Genomic DNA, 13,368 nt, shown 5'->3' on the forward strand with positions numbered 1-13,368 from the left:
TTCGAACTACAAATTTTGAATGTTAATCTTGAGTCTGGAGTCTGGTTTCTGATGTTCAACCTTTACATTTGATGATCCTGCTTGTTGAGCTTTTTGTTGCAATATTCACACTCAAGTTTCAGAAACTCTCCATCAAGCTGTAATTTGTTTGTGCAGTAGGAGCTCCTTTTTTTTTTGCCTTACCCTGAAGAGCTACATTCCTTTGGAGATCTGGAATATAACTTTTGTGCCTTTTTTCCTTATCTTCTACACTGTAATCTCTCAGATAAGATAAATTTTTGTACCAATTTGGTGAGGCATCTTCTGCTATACATCTTTAATATACAAACAGTCCCTGGCTTTTTTGCTTCAGTTTGCTGCCAAATCAAATTGAGGTTGGGATGAAAAAAGAATGATTCAAAAGCATTGATTATTTGAGTAAGTTGGTTGGTGAACTAAAATGCCGACTTTACTAACGCTTAGGAATAAATTGCCGACTAGATTTACGAGAAGACGGCAACGCCTTCACCGCTTGTCTCCGACTTCAGATGAAGGCTATCTCTTTGCCGTTGCAGTGCAGGCCCCCGCCCTAAAACCCTCGAATTCGGATAAACCTATGAACCTATGAGATCACTCTCCCTTCCGCTCCAGCAATCACCGTTTCCCTCCCATTCGAAAACCCTAGAAATCCCAAATGCTCTCCTCCAATCTCCTCTCCGGCGAATTCCATCTCTCTCCTAGGGTTTCCCCCTTCTCTCATCGCCGCGCCTCCACCACCGCCTTCTCCTGTCCTGTTCCCCTCCGCGTCCAGTTCAATCCCCTTCAGCTCGGTAGGAGAACCCTCGGAAGGTCCAGAGTCCGTCGCTCCGTCGTCGTTTTCGGCAAGCTCGATGCGGATACCAATGGCGGGGCCCCCTCCGGCGACGACTTCGTTACAAGGATTCTGAAGGAGAATCCTAGCCAGGTCGAGCCCAAGTTCCTGGTCGGGGATCGCTTCCTTACTCTGAGGGAGAAGCAGGGGGCCGGTAAAGCTTCAACCCTTAGGGCAATTCAGCTCGTGAAGCGGCTTTTGGGTGATTCCGGGGTTAAAAAGGAAAGAAATGAAGGTGATCGTGAGGGTGATGCATCGAGGAACGTGTACCTTAATGACATTTTGAGGGAATTCAAGGGCAAACTTTATGTACCCGAGGAAGTGTTCAAGGCAGACTTGTCTGAGGAGGAGGACTTTGAGAGGAACTTGAGGGAGCTTCCCATGATGGGATTTGAGGACTTCCAGAAGCATCTGAAGGCTGGCAAGGTCAACCTTTTGACGTCGAAGTCCACAACTGGGAGTCCTCTGGAGTTTGGTTATTGGGATTTTATCGTCGACTTGAAGGAGATTCCTGGGGACAAGAGCATACAGAGAACCAAATGGTGGGAACAAGAATTCTTGCTGAAATTCATCTTTTTATATCATTGGATTCTGATCTTCGTTGTAGTTTGGTAATTACTTTCTATTTATTGCTTATGGCAGGGCTATTAGATTAAATGCGAGTCAAGCACAGGCAGTCATGGAAGAGTACACAGGGCCGCAGTATGAGATTGAGAAGCACACAACGGTCAGCTATGCTACTGTTTTTCTCTTCAAATATATCACTGACATAACTTGATGCAAATTGAAGGATTATAATCCTGCAGTAGATTGAGCATGGGCTGAACTTCATGTCAACATTTGGAGCTTTTGAAGTCCTTTATATTTGTAGTTACTGATGCTATGCATTAGACCATAACAGAATATTGATGTAGAAAGAAAGTCAATATTTTGGTGTGTGCCCGAAATTGGATGGTCTGGCAACTGAACTCATATATATCTTTTATTTTGTGGCTTCTGGACTCCCAGAAATTTTCCAAGTTTCTTGTTATACATAGAATATCACTCATCATCATTTTCATGGTAAAGGTTCATTTATCAGACATGACTGACATGAATTCACACATTGTGGCTCTGGTGAAATATTTTAATCTGAATTGGGCACCCAGATCAATATCTTTTCCTTCATGATGCATCAGACTCTTTATTGATGTTCATGTATCATGTATCAGTCATGGTTGGCTTAAGGTATCAGGAGATGTAATTATCTCGTATCAGATTTATACATGAAGAATTAGTAATTATCTCTTATGAACTTGCTACTAGGCGTGTTCCTCCCTTGTGAATCATTAACATTCCAGATGACTAAAGTTACGGAGCCTCTATTAATTTTCCCTCATGGCGTTTTGTATTTCAGCCTCTGACAAGTGCTTTATGGTTATGCAGTCTTATATTGCAAAATTACCGGAATACCCTCATCCTGTGGCATCCTCTATCTCAAGCAGAATGATGGTTGAACTTGGTATGGTGACAGCATTAATAGCTGCTTCTGCTGCAGTGATAGCTGGTTTCATGGCATCTGCAGCTTTTGCGGTTACCAGTTTCCTGTATGGTGCTACCATATATGTCGTGTGGCCCCTCACCAGACCACTTCTTAAGATTGTTCTCAGTATAGTATCCAGTATCACGGAAAGGATCTGGGATTACATTCTTGATATCTTCAGTGATGGAGGGATCTTTTCAAAAATGTATGAATTTTACACTTTCGGTGGTGTCTCTGCCAGTCTTGAGATGCTGAAACCAATCATGCTTGTGTTTGTTACCATGGTCCTTCTAGTTCGGTTTACTCTGTCAAGGAGGCCAAAGAACTTCAGGAAATGGGTATTCCTTCTTCCTTCTCTTTTTTTCTTATGAAGTTATGTCTTGGCTTATGGCTGGAAGCTACAAGTTGACCCAATAGTAGGCTGCTTGGGTAGATCTTTTACAAGTGTTCAGGCAAGTTTCTGCTCAATGCAAGCATTAGTCCAACTGCTCAAGATTTGAGCTGGGGGCACTCTTAATAAGCTGAACAGCTACACAATCAGCTCTAACTTATATCTTAAATCAAAGTTCATACTCAAACTCAGGTTGTGATGAACCAGCCTATAAATCGAGTCAGATTGGATTCTTTTTTAAAACAGCGGAGCAGTAGCCTAGATGAGTCCAAGCTGCTCGTTAAATCCTTAGGATGTCAAAATCCCTAACTAGTTTGAATTGTTATGTAATGTGTGGCTTTGATTTCTTTATTATTTAGTCACTTGTCTACATATTTTGAGCAGGATATATGGCAAGGTATTGAATTTGGCCAGTCCAAGCCACAGGCCCGAGTTGATGTAAGTCCTTAAGCGTTCAGTTCTGTGTATTATATTATTGTAAAGTTATTTGTCACAAATCATTCTGATTTCTGCCCATCATGAATCCACCGCTGGTGTTAGCTGATGCAAACATATGGCCTCCTTTACTATAGCCATAAATTTGTTTTCTTGATCACAGGGCTCTACAGGTGTGAAATTCAGTGATGTTGCTGGGATAGATGAAGCGGTTGAGGAACTCCAGGAGGTCTGATATTGTGCTAATAATCACTTTGAGAATCTAGTGTGGTATTATCTTGTACTGCAGCTTTGTTATTTATTGCTCTGCTCTGATGGGTTTTAATCTGAAAATCCAGATAGTAGATGTTCTGACTCTGCCTTAGATTCATTTATTGTTATAAGTTTGTAGGTCTGTCAGCTGTCGTTTCAAGGAGATTTATATGATTCTTTTTCTTGATTTTATACATTATCAGAAATAAAACCCAGTATTTCCTTATTTGTTTATTCTCTCTATCTGATAAAGAATGTTTCTAGCCGTGCTTTTCATATTGAGAGTTCCACCAACTGAGATTTTTCTTTATTTCTGATATTTTTCTGTACTATTGATAATGCCTTATTATGAACCTCATTTTCTTTGTATAGTTGGTAAGATATTTAAAGAATCCAGATTTATTTGATAAGATGGCAATCAAACCTCCACACGGTGTCCTTTTGGAAGGTCCTCCTGGATGTGGGAAGGTTAGTTGTTTTTGTTTATGTTGTGGTCAGTTTGATTTTTTTTTTTTCTAATTGGCTTAGTATGACATTTTACAATTATTGACTTGAGTCATTTCTATGCTTCTTCTTAAGACCCTCGTTGCAAAAGCTATCGCTGGTGAAGCTGGTGTACCATTTTATCAAATGGCTGGCTCTGAGTTTGTTGAAGTTCTAGTTGGTGTTGGTTCTGCTAGAATCAGAGATCTTTTCAAGAGAGCCAAGGTTATGATGCGATCCAAGTCTAATCTCTTTTATGAATTTTCCATGCAAGGACAGTAGAATGACTTCTCAAAGGAGTTCTATACTTGTTGGGTTATTTATGTCCTATTTAACCATGCCAGTGCGTGTGACTAGCTAACTGCAACATTTTTTTGATGAAATTTGTTGGACTTTAATTTAACGTGTTCTATTATGTTCCCTGGTACATAGGACATTATTGGTAATTTCTTTTGTTATGTTTCTGTTTACACATTATAGCATCTATTGATCTAGTTATTGATGGGTACTATCTAACTAGTTATTGATGGGTACTATCTAACTAGAATGTTTGTTTAACCATCTCATCGCTTTGTGATTAATCATGTGGGTTGCATGCTTTCCATGACAAGATTTTCTTTCTGTGATCTTTTCATTTTCTCAAATATGCAACATCACTTAACCTTTAGGCCTGGATCATTATGTGAATAGTTGGTAATTCTACACTTTGGAGAATTTTCAACTCTTCATGCTTTATGGAGTATGTAGGAACCTATGTTAATATACTGTACATATTAAATGTGTTTAAATTTATGCAGGTAAATAAACCATCTGTTGTGTTTATTGATGAGATTGATGCGTTGGCGACCAGGTATGTCAATACCTTAGTTGTCTAAATAACACCAGCCTGCTTCATCATATTTAGTCAAGTAATCTTGGTTCTTCATTTTTGTTTATATATCACCATTTATATGTTCCAGATAGAGATCATATATTTCATTGCCATGAAGTATTGGATAGTATTAGTTCTGTTATGATAGCAAATTGATGTTTTGCATATGATATGATCAGACGCCAGGGGATTTTCAGTGAATCAACAAACTACCTCTACAATGCTGCAACACAAGAGAGAGAAACTACGCTCAACCAACTCCTCATAGAGCTTGATGGCTTTGATACTGGAAAGGGTGTTATATTTTTGGGTGCAACTAATCGTATGGATTTGTTAGATCCAGCACTTCTTCGACCAGGTCGCTTTGACCGCAAGGTTGGTCTCTAGGTTTTATAGCTTAAGAAGAAATGTGAAAGTTAATCTTCAGATGCAGGGCCCTACTGTTTAGTATCACTGGAATCTTATTGTTTCACTGTTCACCTGTTCTACTTTCATAAGAAGCTTATTTCATCTTGCTATCTAAGCACACGTGATTTATGTACACTATGCTAGTAGCTTACTTATCTTTGACATTTTTGTATATACCTCTGATGAATTTTGGAAATACTAGATCATTTTAAGCGACTATTATGATGACAGGTAGTCATGGTTATATTTTTTTACTTTGTGAAGCTGAAAGAATGTAATATATTTTTTTTTTTTTTCATTTCACAGCTTACATTATATTTATTGATGTACTTCATTATAAATCTTTATTTCCAGATACGAATTCGTCCATCAGGGGTGAAAGGGCGTTTAGACATTTTGAAAGTTCATGCTCGCAAAGTCAAGATGTCACCATCCGTTGACCTATCAACTTATGCTCAAAATTTGCCTGGTACTCTGCTTCTTACATTTCATAATTTATGTTGTTAGCAAGAATACACTAAAGAAACCAAGGTTTCAAAAATCGGTATCGGGATCGGCCGTTCAGAAAAACGATACGTATCGGCTGTATCGGCCATATGTTTCGGCTGCCTGTATCGGATCGGACTATTTTAATTAAATAAAATTTTAAATATTATTAAAAATGTCAAGAAATTTCTAAAAATTTAGAAAAAAATTATAAGAAAATAAGAAATAATAATTACTCACATATAAAGCTTAAAAAGTAAAAATTTCTATCTCTCTAACTGTTAGTTTAAAGTATCCATTCTCTTCCACACTTTTTTTTGAGACTAAAGTATCCATTCTCTTCCACACTTTTTTTTTTATCTTTTTCTCTCTTTTTCTCATCCTCTTTTTTTTATCTTTCCCTCTCCCTCACTCTTTTCCTTTTTCCCTCTCTCTCTCATACCCTCTTTTTTTTTAATCTTTCCTTCTCCTTCACTCTCTCTTCCTTTTTCCCTCTCTCTCTCTCCCCCTTTCTCTCTCTCACTCTCTCTTCCTCTTTTCTTTTCTCTCTCTCTCTCTCTCTCTCTCACTCTCTTCCTCTTTCTCTCTCTTCCTCTTTCTCTCTCTCTCTCTCACTCTCTTCCTCTTTTCTCTCTCTCTCTCTCACTCTCTCTTCCTCTTCTCTCTCTCTCTCTCTCTCTTACTCTCTTCCTCTTTCTCTCTCTTCCTCTTTCTCTCTCTCTCTCTCCCTCTCTCTGCAAGCAGCAGCTGCAGCAGCTAGGCTAGCAGTAGACAGTTGCCAGCTCCAGCCGCCTGTGTGGTTTCGGCTTGGATCGAGATCGGCCGAAACTGAAATCCTTGAAAGAAACTGTTCTCATCTTCAGATAAATTTGGGCCTATTACTTTGTCTCTATTTATTGGAGTATCCATAGGATGCTATATTGCTGGAAATGAATTATTTGTTTAATTTAAAGTATTTCCTGGGAGAACGATTCTGATCTCACTGAGAAATTAATGGGGAAAATTGGTCCATGGTAGAGGATTTGGCTAGTTGATGCCAGTAAGACATTGGACCCTCACCAAATACAGGATGAAACAGATATGGATAATTTGTTTTTTCATACGCTGATTTACCTACCTTCTGAAATAATTGCTTATGTGCAGTTTATTGAGTTGGTTTGTCTCTTAACATTAAGTACAATCTAGGTTGGACGGGAGCTAAATTGGCACAATTGGTCCAAGAGTCTGCTTTAGTAGCAGTAAGAAAGGGGCATCAATCAATTCTTCAGTCAGATATGGATGATGCAGTTGATCGGCTCACTGTTGGACCCAAGCGATTGGGAATTGAATTAGGTCATCAAGGGCAATGTAGGAGGGCTGTGACTGAGGTTGGAGTTGCAATGACATCTCATTTGTTGAGACGATATGAGAATGCGAAAGTTGAAATCTGTGAACGTATTTCAATTATTCCTCGTGGCCAGGTCTTCTCTCTGCTCTGCTTACCTCTGCTAGCACTTCTGAGTACATTATTCTATTGCATGCTGTTCCATTTATTTTTCTCTTATAATGAAATTTCTGTTCTTTATGTTTTGATTTTTGAAATAAACCTAAATTATAATCTATTCTGGCAGACGCTCTCTCAAATTGTTTTCCACCATCTTGATGAAGAGTCATACATGTTTGAAAGGCGGCCTCAGTTGATGCATCGCCTTCAGGTACTATTTCTAGTTTTATCAGGGATTAGGTTTACACTGAGCTGCCGAATTATTTCTGAGCGCTAATATGTGATCTTAACTGTAAAAAGGTTCTATTAGGGGGCAGAGCTGCTGAAGAAGTTATTTATGGACGAGATACATCAAAAGCCTCCCTTAAGTATCTTGAAGATGCAACTTGCCTTGCTCGTAAAATGTTATCCATGTAAAGCATCTTACAGAATAACTGTCGAAAGTTTTTCTTCCATTTGATTTGTATTCATCTACTATGATTTTTCCTTTAACAGTTGGAATTTGGAGAATCCTATGACAATACATGGAGAGCCCTTTCCTTGGAGAAGAAAACCTAGTTTTATTGGACCACGTTTGGATTTTGAAGGATCACTATATGATGACTATGGCCTCATTGAACCTCCTATTAACTTTGACTTAGATGATCGTGTTGCTCAAAGAACTGAGGAACTGATGAGAGATACATATGAGAAAACTACTTCTCTGTTGAGAAGACATACCGCAGCTCTTCTGAAGACAGTGAAGGTATTCTCTTATCTGGAACTTATCTGAATGTTATCTCTGCTATAGATTATTATTTGATGTATCACTTTGGCATTGGAATCCTGTACTTCTTGAATTACGTATGATAAGAGAGCAAACAAACAGACTTCAGTAGTAGGACAGAAGTTGGGTCCATCACTTGCCATCTTCTCCTCGATTGAAGTTCTCCTACTTGTTACTTGAAAGCTAATCCACTAATAGCAAAAGCAGGAATGGAAATGGCCACTTGCTGAACAAGTTCTGTAGCCTCTCTAGGAGACCTAGATGATTATGCTTAAAGTGCCAGTTTTTAAGTGGATGTCAACTAGACTTTCATGATTGACTCTTTGCCCTTTGCAGGTTCTATTGGACAACAAGGAGATCAGTGGAGATCATATCGAATATATTCTGAATAGTTATCCTGCAGATACTCCTGTAAAGCTTGTTCTGGAGGAGAAAGATCCAGGAAGCTTACCATTGTTCGAGGTGGATGGCGATGCCGATATGGTTTTGCAACCACTACTCCCTGTAAAAGAAGCAGCAGGTGATATTGCTGGGGCGAACTAGATGATTTCTTCACCCTTTACTCGAGACAGAGCAAGATATGTCGCCATGATTAGCCTATTGCAATGCCCAGGATTTGCAAAATACATCTTTCTCCTGTGCAGAAATTGGAAGTGAGTCGCAATGATTTGTTGCTGCGACCAGCCATTTTTTTGACAATACTACCTGGCTAATTGGCGAGGGTCAAAGGAGTTCATGGTTAGATCATCACTCCTTGAAGAGAAAAAGATAAGCCTTAGTGTGATTGTTCGCCAAGATTTTATTCTTTTATTTATTTTAGTTACCATGTGAAAACCCATCGGCTTGTGTATTGGAAAACGTGGTGTATTGTTTCTCTGGCGGATATATATATTTTGCTGATATACTCAGCGGTGTATTGTTTGAGCAGCCGATGTTAAATTTGTGTCTGGCTCTCTGCCAAATGAATCCACATAACAAGTTGCAGATTGTCCAATGACACTACTGAAGCCTTCCCTCTGCTGTAAGTATGATGAGACAGCTAGTGTAACAGTGACCAATGATTACAGCTGGGGAAAAAGGCAAATCATAAGGCTAAGCAGCTAATGAAGTTAGATCGTCTCTCTTTTTCTCTTTAGAGCAAAAGTTAATATGCAGAGCAGCTATTAATCGTTTCAACTCAGTTGACACTGCGATGCTCGGAATTATCACACTATCTACTATCAATCTTTTTGGAAGACAAAACGATTAATTAGCGGCGTTGGAATGGAATATTTTGAACCACGCCGGACAAGCCAAAGAGAAAAATAAACGATGACGATGCATAGCCCAAGAACCAAGGTAGGCAGTAGTCACTGTGGTTTCCGAGGCATGGAGAAAAAGCAAAAGAAAACAAAGACGACACGCGTAGGAGTCAAAATCCCTCCCGGTCCCCCATGTGCACCCCTGCCGACCGTTCTCCCCCCACCTCCTCTCAGAACGACAGCGACGCTCTCTCTCTCTCTCTCTCTCTCTCTCTCTCTCTCTCTGTCCATCCCATCCCATGACTACTTTCCGTCTTATTAGGAGTTTTATTAGAGAACTAAACGCCCCCACTAGCAATTTTCACTTTTCACCGTAATGTGCTATGAGAAATAAATAAGAGATCTCTTTTAACTATATAAAATTTCAGTAAAAAAATTCATGTGACTTTTGATCTATTTTACTCTCTCAAAATAATTTTACCCTTCTAAAGAGGAAAGAGAGGAAAAGGTAGAGCGAAATAATATTATTTACCGTTTCTATGTACACCGTCAAGTATAGTGACGAATATTTATTCAAGTGTCATTAAAAAATTGTCTACGCAAAAATAAGATATAGAGTTTAGGAATCTTTAAACAAATGTAACATTAAAATGGCTCAAAAAAATTAAACGAGATAATCTTAATGAACAGTTCACTAATAACTTAATATTACTTCATTAGTCAGTCGAAACTACCGCAAGAGAGGCCTTCGCCCACACCATCAACAACAGAGACAAATAGAGAGAGAGAGAGAGAGAGAGAGAGAGGAATTAAAAGCACACTATCCAACTAAAAACCCGGATAACTCGAACTTATCAGCATCCTTTGGGAACAAATGCAAGCTTCTCCTTGTCCCCGTCGAACACCACCCTGAACCCCTGCTGTTGTATATTCCCAATTATCGACACCCCGCTATCCGTCCCGGCGAATGCGAAGCAGAACGTCCCCTTCGTGTCCACCGGGATCAGATAGTTCTCCGCCGGAAGAGCCACCTGCGCCCCGCCGGCGAAGTGCATCACCACCGTCGGTACCTTCACCTCCGTTCGCCCGCTCAGGTCGTAGCACGTGTCGAACAGCGAGAACCCCCCTGCAGCCGCCCTCAGATCTGCCGCGCCGGACTTGAACGCGTCCCGCACCGCCGCGTACGCCGCCTTGGTCAGCCTCGTCACTGACGTCCCCGAGTCGATGATCACGCCGCCCTTGCCCGTGGCCGGGTCGAGCTTGAGGTTCGACGCCGCCACACCGGGGACGCGGGTCCCGCCCACGCTGATGGCGGTCATCTCTACGTAGTAGAATGTCTCCATCTTGGGGTTCCTAACCATGGGAGTGTACGCGATTCCCGAAGCCGGCAGGGCGGAGTCGCCGAAGACGACGGAGGAGGAGCGGGAAGTTGAGGGAGAGGAGGTGCGGTCCACGAGGCAGTAGGAGAAGCGCCTCCCGAAGCGGCGGCCGGCCTGGGAGGGGAAAGAGAGGCGGCCGCGACCAAGGCCGAGGAGCCCCGCGGCAGCGACGAAGAGGCCCTCGTTGTCGTGGCCACAGCCGAGGGCGATGCGGCCGACGCGGGCGCCGCCAGAGAAGGTCAGTGTTTCGGTGGAGAAGTCGCCGGTGGTAATGGATCCGTCGCCGTAGGAGACCTCGTAAAGGCAGGATTTGGTCCTAACATTGCATCCGCCGGAGGCTTCCAGGCGGCGGCAGAGAGGAGCGTCGCAGGTCACTGAAGAATAGGATCTGGATCGCCGGGGGTCGAAGACGGGGTCGGATTGTGTGTAGCAGCGGCGGCACGGGGCGCATTGGATCCAGACCACGTCGCTTCCCGTGTCAAGCACCATGTAGGCGCTCGACGGAGGCGTCCCGATCCCGATACGGGTGAAGTACTCGCCGCTCCCTTGCGCAAGGCCAGAGACCACCGCACTGCTGAATCCACCGCGGTGGTGGTGGCCAGTGGCGTTAGATCCGGTCGCCGCGGCGAGAGATCCATGGAGACGGGAGACTCGCGCCGCATCCCGGTCGAGGCGAAGGCGGAGGATCTCGTCAGCAGTGGCTTTGGAGTTGGACGATAGGAGGGAGTCACGGTGGGCGACGCGGAGGTGGAGGTAGGAGGTGGCAGCGTCCTCGGCCGACTCAGCCAGTGTCCCGGCGAGGAGGTCATCGTCGCCGGCTAGGGAGGATGGTTTCTGGAGAGGGCTTACTACTAAGGTTTGGTACTCGATGGGCTTCGCAGCGGCATTGGAGACGAGGAGGAGGGAGGAGGAGGAGGCGAGGGAGGAAGAGGTGGGGTGTGGTCACCGCCATGTGAGTGGAAAAGAGTAGTGGGAGAGAGAGAGTAAAGAGGGAGTGGAGTCGCCTATCTATACAAAACGGGAAGGGCGATTCCGTAATTAATGAGAGGCGGTGGGCCGTTTGGGATTATTTCCTTCCGGGGGTTGCGGTGGAGTACACCCGGAAATTACTATTTGTTTAAGACGAAAATAACCTTGAATACTACTTTATGTTATGTATGCATTACTAATTTATTATATGTCGCGTTAAACTATAGAGAAAGTGGGACAAACGGTTGGAATTATCGGCATTATTTACGGAGTAATAAATAAGGGAGATATGATAATGTTTTAGTTGTAATTAAAGCCTAAGGTGAATAATAGCTGTTATGGGTTCTAGATAAGTCGATTTATCTACTGGGGCATGTCTGTCGATAATTCTGGGCAGTCTTTTTGAGGAGGAATCCAATAAGAATTAATTGTTCATTGTATGAATATTTTGTTCTTAATTCCCAAAAAATTTGATAGTCTCTACCAATATTGAATGGAGATTTCCAGTAACATATGATAAACGCCTTGATGTGAAAACTATTCCACATCTAATCGGAAAGCTTATATTAATTAGTAAGATAACAAAAGTTACAGCATCTAATAGATTGGAATTTAAGTACGTACTTTTCAACCGCACTAGTAGAAAAGCAGCATGTTGAAATGTAAAGACGATTACAAGTCTGATATATAGATTACATGTAAGACATCAAATGACCAACATATTTGATACATATCTACTTTCTATCTATTATAAGGTGTGATCAAGATTTGGATCTTGATAGCATACAAGCAGTGACTAATCTCCATGATCTGAACTATAGAAACTCCTCCTGTTGCATTTAGGACCACGCGTCTGCTTTATTTCTTCTTGATGCTGGCAATAAGTCTAGCCCAACTGAGAACCATAATTATATATATTCCATCATAGATATCGTCAATTAAGAGAAAATACGATACTCTCCATGTCCTCTTGAGCAGTAATGGGCCAAAAATCACACAAAGCCCCACTGCAAATCCTAGACCCATGCTAAGATAGAAAGATGTCATTGCAGCTTCATCTTTGTATTCTAGAGGATCACTTGGAGTAGTTTCATCTCTCGGACAATCTTTGGAAATAGGAGGCCCACAAAGATTGTTGTTGCCTTCATATATTGATGGATCGTCTAATGTTTGTAGTTGCTGCCCAGAAGGTATTTTTCCTGAGAGATTATTGTAGGACAAGTTCAAGTAGCTCAAAAAAGTTAAATCTGATAAAGTTGAAGGAATTTCACCATAAAGCTCATTGTTTGATAGGTCAAGAGATTCCAATGATTGTAGACCACCGATTGTCTTTGGAATTTCTCCAATCAATCGATTCCTTGACAAATTCAAAATTTTCAATGTAGCAAGGCCTCCTATCTCTTGAGGGATCTTTCCGGTTAGATAGTTGGCTGATAAGTCAAGGCTCAATATGAAAATCGTCGTGTTAGGATAATATTCTAGAGCTTGTCCTTTTGTGACCACTAACAGGCTAATGAAATCAGGGAGATAATAACTTATATATGAGGAGACTGTAGTCATTGCTTTGAAGTTCACGAGAGATGGAGCTATGGTTCCTGATAGATTATTGTGAGCAAGGTCCAAAACATGGAGATAGTCTAATTTTGCAAGCTGAATAGGTATATAGCCAGAAAACATGTTAGACCTTAATAAGAGAAAAGCTAGCTGTGGTAATCTTTTACCTATCCATATCGGCAAGCTTCCATAGAAGTTATTATAAGAAAGATCAAGAAAATTAAGATACTGGCAACCTCGGAAGAACAAAGGGAATTCACCGGAGAGGCTGTTATTGC

General features: G+C 41.5%; 2 protein-coding genes across 2 annotated transcripts; one reads left to right on the forward strand and one right to left on the reverse strand.

Annotated features, from left to right (window-relative positions):
• The first annotated feature begins 563 nt into the window (after positions 1–563).
• LOC140759063 (probable inactive ATP-dependent zinc metalloprotease FTSHI 1, chloroplastic) lies at positions 564–8,871 on the forward strand. Its single transcript, XM_073095531.1, has 15 exons — positions 564–1,392; positions 1,493–1,577; positions 2,276–2,710; positions 3,148–3,201; positions 3,362–3,427; positions 3,823–3,918; positions 4,030–4,158; positions 4,731–4,783; positions 4,984–5,179; positions 5,567–5,681; positions 6,884–7,158; positions 7,309–7,392; positions 7,482–7,594; positions 7,677–7,926; positions 8,284–8,871. The coding sequence occupies exons 1-15, from the start codon at positions 674–676 to the stop codon at positions 8,488–8,490; spliced, it is 2,877 nt and encodes a 958-aa protein (XP_072951632.1). The 5' UTR covers positions 564–673; the 3' UTR covers positions 8,491–8,871.
• A 1,007-nt stretch (positions 8,872–9,878) lies between these two features.
• Positions 9,879–11,509, reverse strand: LOC140759248 (aspartyl protease family protein 2-like; the record flags this gene model as incomplete). Its single annotated transcript, XM_073095759.1, has 1 exon — positions 9,879–11,509. A coding segment is annotated over one exon (1,467 nt), but the record flags the coding sequence as incomplete, so codon positions are not given.
• Positions 11,510–13,368: the final 1,859 nt, after the last annotated feature.

The sequence above is a fragment of the Typha angustifolia genome, chromosome 1, assembly GCF_048772165.1.
Source record: "Typha angustifolia cultivar Huaian chromosome 1, ASM4877216v1, whole genome shotgun sequence".
NCBI lineage: Eukaryota > Viridiplantae > Streptophyta > Magnoliopsida > Poales > Typhaceae > Typha > Typha angustifolia.